This window comes from Osmerus mordax, chromosome 1, assembly GCF_038355195.1.
Source record: "Osmerus mordax isolate fOsmMor3 chromosome 1, fOsmMor3.pri, whole genome shotgun sequence".
NCBI lineage: Eukaryota > Metazoa > Chordata > Actinopteri > Osmeriformes > Osmeridae > Osmerus > Osmerus mordax.
The window spans coordinates 24,250,648-24,260,414 of NC_090050.1; the positions used below are offsets into that span (position 1 = coordinate 24,250,648).

Here is a 9,767-nt window from a genome sequence, read left to right on the forward strand (position 1 = left end):
GTAAGTCGCTCTGAATAAGAGCGTCTGCTAAATGACTAAATGTAAATGTACCCCGAAGCTAGCACAAGCTAGTACACCCCTTTATAACCTGCTCGACCAGCTCCCTAGTACCAGACCTCCAAAAAAACCAGAAACTTATCCTAGCCAAATCAAATCCAATAACATTTTATTTGAATAGCCCTTTTTACAAGAAATGTCACAGTGGGGTATGTGCCCATGGAACTACACCTAAACTAACCTAGTCCATCTCCCTATCCTAGTCCCAACTAGTCCAGCCTCCTAATACTAGCTAGTGCAGCCTATTCTATCAACCCACTGGTAGATGACTGGAAGGGAATCCTTCTGTGTTTGAATGTATTGGTACACTTCCGTCCTGAATCATTTGAACTGTTATTAATGAAGACCAGGACTATGCTGTGTTACAAACTTCCATGACAATCCACAACAAAGCGTCTTCCGCAACCCTACAGCGGGCCCCCCTGCCCCCCTTCCTGGCTGCACATCTGTACTCTACCCCTGACACATTTCACTGATTAACTCGCAGATGCCGCACAACGCAGCGCTCTTTTATTCCAGGACATTTAACATCCGGGCATCGAAACATGAGCAGCAAAGACGTGGAATGTCACTTTTTTTTCCTCCTCCAGCGCTGTAATGATATAGAGCAAAGAGCACCGCGATTGGTGGATGCAGAGAAGGAGAAATGCAAAAGCATCGAGGGGAGACGTAAAACATATGCGGCTTCAATGACAACGACAAAGACCTCGACCATCGGGCGCTTACGGTTCAAAAATACGGATTTCCCCACGATCAGCGGTAAGCATAAACGCTAGAATAGTGCGTCGCGGCCAAGTAGAGGTTCACATCAATGCTAGGAGCAAGGAGTACACAATGGTGCTGGCAATATGTGGCTCTCAGACAAACGTAGCTAGCACGGCACGCCTTGGTTGACAGCTGCGGGACCAATGGAAATTCTCATCGACCCAGCTGCGCTACAGAACAGCCAATGAAAAATAGAATGTTTCGGGTCCAATTAATGTTAGGGTGTTGTAGCAGTCGGCCAGCGCTAAACTTCACCAAATAATAGCTGTTTGTATTTTGGCTACTGCAGTAGCCATTTTAGGTAAGTAGGGCTTTTAACTTTTATATTTTTGATCGGTGTTGTGAAGCGCGGTTCCGCGTGTCTGTGCGTCGGTTGACCAGGCTGAAACTCAGGCATCCCTGCTGAATGAACTCCCCAGCTCGTGCCTTTATCAGGATTAAGAAAATGCACGGAGTTTTTTTTTCTCTCCCTGTCTCCCACCCCCTCTAATTTTTTATGCATTTTTCTAAACTGTCATGGCGTTTTTGTGTCCTTGGAAATAAATCCAGTGGTAAAGCGCAGTGTCTGGCCGGTGATGGTGATACCGGTGAGCGTTGTCCGGGCAGGTGAGGTCTATTGCGAGGTGGCGGCTACGTCCCTGAGAAGGAGTTTAGGGGGTGTTCACACGTGTAAGGACTGGAATATATAACATCGATGCAGTGACATTAGAGTTAGCAGCCTGGCTAGCTCCATAGATCGCTATATGAAATAGGACACCTCGGCGCCTATGTTCCTGTTATTTTAGGAGCTGTTTGGTGAAGATCGCGCTCTGAAACACGGGAGAACTTTCCATTAGGAGCCAACTTGTGGCAAATCTATCCTGTACTTAGCGATTGTACTGGTCTCTCTCGCCGTGAGGCACGATCCCTCATATGGCTAGCTAGCTAGCTTCGTGCTAGGTTGCCCTAAGAAGTCAAATATATTTTTTAAGGAAATTCGATGTCAACCTCTGACACTGCACACCTTCATAGAGGCAATCCAGGTGCAACATCCGCGCTCCTCTCTTCGGCGCGAGACAAAGAGCCTGGTCCGGTGGCGCGCTCTCAGGTAACCTGGCCCACGGACACACCTAGGACATCTCTACTTTGCTGGGAAATTCTGTCAGAAAACTCTTTCAACAACAACAAAATAAATAATAATAATCACCTACGTTATACTTAGCCTACATGGTAACCCTAACCCAACTATAGTGACACCTAAGTCAAAGGTTAGTAAAGCAGACTAATTAGTCTTGTAGGCTACTTCAGCAACCGCTGCGTTTCTCATCCAGATTTATCCAGGTGTGTATTGCAGCTGGAACCAAACTGCTGCCCAGGTAGTGACTCACCTGTAGACATGCTACTCAAAACACACTCTGCCTCTCTCTTCCCCTGCCTCTCTCTGCCTCCGGTCTCTCTCCCCCCCAGCCTCTCTCTCCCCCTGGATATTCCATACACAATGGTGGTACAGGTGTAGGACATGTTTACACCTGCCCCGTAGCAGAATTGGGACGGTAAGAGTAGGATTCCGTTCTTCAGGTGAATGCATGGTCTTTATACCTTGCTGGGTCCAAGGGTCTTAATCCTAATCCCTCACAACAGAGTTTAAAGACAGGTTTGAAATGAGTTTTGTCCAAATTACGGCATCAAATTTAAACATGTGCATTACTGAGGCCAGCAGAGGTGGGGTAGTATATCTAAATTGCATCTCTGTTACAGGTTAGAATCAGAATCAGTATTGTGTTTAATCGCCAAGTAAGTGGTCACAAACAAGGAATTGACTTTGGTGTGCAGGTGCATACAGTGAACATTTAAACATAATGAACAAAAAGAAAATGTACAACAAAATAAAATAAACTACTGGCAGAGCTATATAATATAAAATAAAATACCATAATAATCTAAATCACAAAATACGGTTTTAATGGAGAATGTGTATTGACAGGAGATTGGTTTAATCTAAATTATGGTCCGGGGTCCGGAGAGACACGCTGATGTCATCAGATTAGATCATCCGGACTGAGTCTGGCCTAAACAACTTTAACAATCACGGGAAATTCCATCGATATATTCATGTCATTATTCGAAAAAAGAAAGCTTTTTGTTTTTAACAAATGGTCTGTTGTGTTTTGTCTTGTAGATGCTGATAAGAAATAGAGCGACATGAAAATACACAAGAAGGACAAGCAGGTAGGTTTTATTATTGGCTTGTATAACACACAAACAAACACACACGCTCGCACATGCACACACACACGCGTCAGCACAAACGCGCACACATGCACACAAACACACATGCAAACATGTCAACACAAACATACACGCACACACACACAGAAAATACAACAAATAAAAGTAAACAGTCAGAGGAACCTTGAGATTCAGTGCAACTTGGTCATGCCTCCTGGCCTGTCTCCATACTCCTGAATATCCATCCACTGACTCCACTCTGCCTCTAACGGAGCCCTCCAGGTGAGTCACACCTGGAGGGCTGGGCGGGCAGCTGCAAATGCTAGCCTTACAGGCTGCTGTATAGAGGACATGCTAACAGCCTTACAGGCTGCTGTATAGAGGACATGCTAACAGCCTTACAGGCTACTGTATAGAGGACATGCTAACAGCCTTACAGGCTGCTGTATAGAGGACATGCTAACAGCCTTACAGGCTGCTGTATAGAGGACATGCTAACAGCCTTACAGGCTGCTCTATAGAGGACATGCTAACAGCCTTACAGGCTACTGTATATAGGACATGCTAACAGCCTTATAGGCTACTGTATAGAGGACATGCTAACAGCCTTACAGGCTACTGTATAGAGGACATGCTAACAGCCTTACACGCTACTGTATAGAGGACATACTAACAGCCTTACAGGCTGCTGTATAGAGGACATGCTAACAGCCTTACAGGCCGCTGTATAGAGGACATGCTAACAGCCTTATAGGCTACTGTATATAGGACATGCTAACAGCCTTACAGGCTGCTGTATAGAAGACATGCTAACAGCCTTACAAGCTACTGTATAGAGTACATTGTAACAGCCTTACAGGCTACTGTATAGAGGACATGCTAACAGCCTTACAGGCTACTGTATAGAGGACATGCTAACAGCCTTACAGGCTGCTGTATAGAGGACATGCTAGCATTCAGAGTCAACTTGCTAGCCTTGCATGCTCGTATAAAGTGGACATGCTAGCCTCACAGGCTACTGTGTAGATGTCATGCTAGCCTCACAGGCTACTGTGTAGATGTCATGCTAGCCTCACAGGCTACTGTGTAGATGTCATGCTAGCCTTAACTTAATGTATACATGCCATGCTAGCCTTATAGGCTACTGTATAGTGGACATGGTAGCCTCACAGGCAACCACCCTAAAAGACTGAGCTAATTTAACCTGAGCTAGCAATTCATCCATGTCAACTTTGGAGGACATTTGATTAGAGTCGACTTTATTGTCAATGTGCACAGTACGGGCACAGAGCCAATGTAAAAATAATAGCGTATAGGGCTTCTATAGATGGTTTCCTGAGCATTCTAATGATGTCACAAACGTGAACTACCTTAGTAATAGTCGTGTAGTTGTACTTAGGTTATGTAATTAATTAATGTAGTTAATTAAGTTGTAGATGCATAGATAGGAAAACTGTTGTGATATTTATTTTACTTAAAATAGGTTTATTGTTATGTAAAAAAAACACATTACAATATTTGATGCCTGTAGGTTGATTATCTTTTTTTAAATTCCATTATTGTAATAATGATGGAGAACAGCATGAGGAACATACTCTGATGAAATGAGTTCATGTGAACATGAGAGAACCACAATGTTTGTTTAAAGATTGGTGGAAATTATGATTGGTAGTCATTGAAAGCCGTGATAAAGTTATGGAATCTTACATAGGTCCTAGATTGTTATTCCAGAGGAGAGCAACAGAACACAAGACTCAAGTTTCAGCATAGACAACAAAGTTTGGTTAGTTAATAATTCTACTGGGATCTTCAATTCGGTCAGTGTAATGTTCCCACTTTCATGTGATCTACAGTGTGTGTTTCACTCCCTCTGTGGGAATTTCTCAGTAATATCTACAACTCAGACAACAGCGGCCCCCTCTGTCGCTCGCTGACTCACCTCCCTTCATCCCTCCTTCCCTCCCTCCTTCCCTATCCAGCCTCCACCCCTCCCTCCTTCCCTATCCAGCCTCCATTCCTATCCATCCCTCCATCCCTTCCTTCATTCCTCCATCCCTATCCAGCCTCCCTCCATTGCTCCATCCCTCCTTCCATCCCTAGAAGTAAGACCTTCCATACACATTAGCCTAGCCTAGCCTTGAGAGCTACCGTAAACATTAGCCTAGCTTGGCATTCATAGCTCCCATACACGTTAGCTTAGCCTAGCCTTGAGAGCTACCGCAAACATTAGCCTAGCTTGGCATTGAGAGCTCCCGTACACATTAGCTTAGCCTAGCCTTGAGAGCTACCGTTAACAATAGCCTAGCTTGGCATTGAAAGTTCCCATACACGTTAGCCTAGCTACTAGAGAGATGCTGGTGTTGAGTTAGCTGGCGTGGAAGCAGCATTGACGTGATTGCAGCAGAGTGTTAGCATTGGTGAATAGGGCAGGCACTGATATTGATTCATAGAGTATGTGATTGCAGGCAAGTCTCTACGTGGTCCACTGAACTGGCCCAACACTGCAGTCTGCGGCACCACACTAGTGTGTATGTGTGTGTGTGTGTGTGTAATTAGTCATGAAAGCACTCATGCAGGTGTGTGTGTACCGGCGCGTTGGCTGCAGGTGTGTGTGCTCGCTCATTTGCTTCTGAATTATGTTGAGTCCTGGACTCATCGCTGATGTTAGAGTGGGAGGGCTACAGCCTCACCTCTGCTTTGCTTCCTGTATCAAACCTAGCAAGTGTTTTAAAAGCAAATGCTGTATTTATTTCAATGCATTTATTTATTTATTTTCCGACTTATTCAAGGACTGGTGAAAATCATCATTGATACACGTGCTAACAAAATGACCACGAAGTCTCATTTTAATGTGTTGATTGTTGAATGTGAGGCCAATTAGTGTGATCTCTTCTCGGTTAAACTGCTCGTATCCTACACACTTCTACCACGGCGCTGTGTGTTCCAGTTTCCACAGAGCAGGTGATGCAGATCTAGTCTAAACAGGAACATTGAACTTTCAATGTCAAAGCTCTCATTAAGAGAGCTCCAATCTGCTTGGGTGTGTTTGTATGTAATGTTTGTGTGCGTGTGTCTATGTTAGGTCAGTGTGTGTGCTATTACGGTGTTTGTGTGTGTACTTTGTATGTGTGTTAAGTCTGTGTGTGTTATGTCTGTGTCTTCCTGTGTGTGTGTGTGTGTTATATTAGTGTGTGTGTTATGTCTGTGTCTGCCTGTGTGTGTGTGTGTGTGTGTGTTATATTAGTGTGTGTGTGTTATGTCTCTGCCTGTGCCTGTTAAGGTCTCTCTACTGGTGTTATGTCTGTGTTATATCTGTGTTTGTGTGTTTATTATGTGTGTATGTGTGTATTATGTGGGTTATGACTGAGTAATGTGTGTGTGGTTTGTCTGGGCTGGCCTATAGGACTGTGTTGTACAGAAATGTCCCTCCTTAATGCTCTTTCAGTTGTAGAGGTGTGTAAGAAGTTACCAGGTGTGTAGGAGGGTACCAGTTGTGTAGGAAGGTACCAGGTGTGTAGGAGGGTACCAGGTGTGTAGGAGGGTACCAGGTGTGTATGAGGGTACCAGGTGTGTATGAGTGTACCAGGTGTGTAGAGGGGTACCAGGTGTGTATGAGGGTACCAGGTGTGTAGAGAGGTGCCAGGTGTGTAGAGGGGTACCAGGTGTGTAGTGAGGTGCCAGGTGTGTAGGAGGGCACCAGGTGTGTAGAGGTATCAGGTGTGTAGCCTTACTTTGTCAGGTTGGAAGAGAGTAGTCTAGCGCCCGGCAATGAAGGGGTTACCATGGAGACTGCATGTGTACGTTTGCAGCTCCCCGCAGCTTGGTACAGAGCCTGTTTCCGTGGCGACGGCCCTGATTCCAACTGGCATGGTATGTGTGTGTGTGTGATTCATTGACATGATCCTCATACCTGTGTGAGGCTGCGGATCCATGCATTAGCCACGCTGTGCTAACTGCAGCTAGGCTCGTGAGTTAGCCTTCATCTTGCTAGGCTCTCTCTCACACTCACACACACACACCTCTGTGGTTGACGTTTACAGTATGAGTTGATAGAGGTCATGCAGAGGTTATGTCGGGGTCATGCAGAGGTTATGTCGGGGTCATGCAGAGGTTATGTCGGGGTCATGCAGAGGTTATGTCGGGGTCATGCAGTGGTGGTGAACAGCAGTCAGATGTGAAGCAGAAGCAGGTGACCCTGGTCTGAAGGGAAGGAGGTCACCTGATTCCCACGCACTCTCACTACGAGTACAGCAACTGTTGATGATGATGATGATGATGATAGGTTTGTCTAAATGTAACCCTTTCTCCTCTCTTCCCTCCTCCTCTCTCTCTCTCCTCTCTTCCCTCCTCCTCTCCTCCCCTCTCCTCTCCTCTCCTCTCTCCCCTCCCCTCCTCCTCTCCTCTCCTCTCTCCTCTCCCCTCCTCCTCTCCTGTCCTCTCTTCCCTCCTCTTCTCTTTCCCCTCCTCCCCTCCTCCTCTCTCTCTCTCCTCTCTTCCCTCCTCTCCTCTCTTCCCTCCTCCTCTCCCCTCCCCTCCTCTCCTCTCTTCCCTCCTCCTCTCCTCTCTTCCCTCCTCCTCTCCTCTCCTCTCCTCTCTTCCCTCCTCTCCTCTCCTCTCTCCCCTCCCTTCCCCTCCTCTCCTCTCTCCCCTCCCCTCCTCTCTTCTCTCCCCTCCTCCTCCCCTCCTCCTCTCCCCTTCTCCCCTCTCCTCCTCCCATCCCCTCCTCCTCTCCTCTCTTCCCTCCTCTCCTCTCCTCCTCTCCTCTCCTCCTCTCCTCTCCATCTCCCTTCCTCTTCCTCCTCTCCTCTTCCTCCTCTCTTCCCCTCCCCTCCCCTCCTCAGATGCCCAGTGGTCAGATCCTAAAGCACACTCCAGCCCCAGCAGCTTCCACTGCCTCAGACCACGCACAGACTCCATTACCCAGAAGCACCCTGGGCTCCAAGGACCAGCTCCGCCTCCTAGCCGGGACCACCAATCACTGCATGGCCCACGCTAAGCATGCTGGGATGGGTGAGGAGGGGGCCAGCCGAGGTGTCCCGTGCCCTCCTTCCTCCCCCCTGAGCGAGGAGGATGATGGGGGGGGAGGGGCGCGGGTGAAGAAGAAACGGAGGAAAAAAAACAAGCAGGAGAAGAGGGCAGAGAGGGAGAGCAAACCAAAGAAGAAGAGGGAGCCGAGAGAAGGGAAGGAGGTGCTTCCCAGGAAGAGCAAAGAGGCCCGGGGGAGCAGAGACCAGAGGGAGGTGAAGGAGAGGAGGGAGGTGAAGGAGAGGAGGGAGGTGAAGGAGAGGAGGGAGGTGAAGGAGGTGAAGAGAGCCGTGGAGGTCAAGCCCCCAGGCCCAGCCAAGAGGGGCAGGAAACCCAAGGTCAAAGTGCTTCCTCCAGTCCCGCCCCCTGTCCCCAGCCCAGCTCCAGCCCCGCCCCTCATCCTGGTCCCCGTACCCACCCCCCCCACCCCCAAACAGAGGGGGCGCAAGCCCAGGTGAGGGGGGGGGGGGGCGGGGAAGCCACAGAGGGCAGGACGGGGGGAGGAGGAGAGAAAAGAAAGAGAGAGAGAGAGGCATGTCTGTTCTATGTGATCTACTGTATCTGTCCTTTAAACAATGTTCTGTGTGTGTGTATGTGTGTGTGCATACGTGTGTGTGTGTGCATACGTGTGTGTGTGTATGCATGTGTGTATATACGTGTGTGTGTGTGCATACGTGTGTGTGTGTGTGTACATACGTGTGTGTGTTCCAGAGAGCAAGGCACGGTGCCGGTGGAGAAGAAGAAGAAAGGGAAGAGGAAAAGGGAGGTTGTGCCGGCGAGAGAGCGTGAGGCGGAGGTGGAGAGGGAGGGGGGGGGAGAGTGAGGAGGAGGCCGGGGGGGGAGTTGGGGTCCTGGGGAGCGAGGAGAGCACAGATCCCTTGGACAACACGGTGAGACTCCTGCTCAGAGGCAAAGTCAAACTGAACACATGAATTTCAGCCCCACGTCTTCAGCTTTTCAGAAAATGCTTTTTTTTTTACTCAACACGTACCTTCTCTCTTTCCTCCATCATTCCTCGTTCTCTCCTCCCTCCATTCCTCCTCTCCTCCCTCCCTCCTCTCCTCTCCTCCCTCCTGTTTGGCAGAAGCGTCGTTCTGGCCGGCAGGTGAAGAGGAGGAAGTACAACGAGGATGTGGACTTCAAGGTGGTGGATGATGATGGAGAGACCATTGCAGTCCTGGGCGCTGGACGCATCCCTGCCCTCAATGCCGCTACCCTGGCATGGCAGGCAGAGGTACCCTCTCCTCCTTTCGCGCTCTCTCTCTTCCCCTCTCCTCTTACATTTAGTCTTTTTTTTTTTTTTTTTTTTTTCTTCATTCTTCTCCCTCTCTCCTCTCCCTCTCTTCTCCCCATGTCCTCTTCACTCCTCTCCCTCTCCCTCTCTCCTCTCCCGTAGTTCTTTCTTCTTCTCTCTTCCTATCCTTCCTCCTGTCTTCTCTCCTCCTTCCCTCTCTTTCTCTCCACTCACCTCTTTGCTGGTCCTCTCTCCTCTTCACTCCTCTCCTCCTCCCTCCTCTCTCCTCTCCTCTCTTCTCTCTTCTCTCCACTCTGTAGTTGAGTTCTGAGTCAGTAATGCCTTTTCCCCCTCCAGGAACCACCTGAGGATGAAGCCAACATCATTGAGAAAATCCTGTCTGTTCGAACAGTCAAGAAAGAGGTACACACACACTGAGCTGAACATACACACACACTCCAAACATACATGCGGTCTG

At 48.3% G+C, this 9,767-nt stretch overlaps 1 protein-coding gene across 1 annotated transcript in view; it reads left to right on the forward strand.

Moving 5' to 3' along the window:
* Positions 1 to 1,792: 1,792 nt before the first annotated feature.
* chd6 (chromodomain helicase DNA binding protein 6) overlaps positions 1,793 to 9,767 on the forward strand; it is a 26,154-nt gene continuing 18,179 nt past the window's right edge. Inside the window, 6 exon segments of the mRNA XM_067236358.1 lie at positions 1,793 to 1,909; positions 2,981 to 3,030; positions 7,872 to 8,509; positions 8,767 to 8,851; positions 9,140 to 9,289; positions 9,647 to 9,712. Of these exon segments, the coding sequence (XP_067092459.1) occupies positions 3,004 to 3,030; positions 7,872 to 8,509; positions 8,767 to 8,851; positions 9,140 to 9,289; positions 9,647 to 9,712 (966 nt within the window). The 5' untranslated portion in view covers positions 1,793 to 1,909; positions 2,981 to 3,003.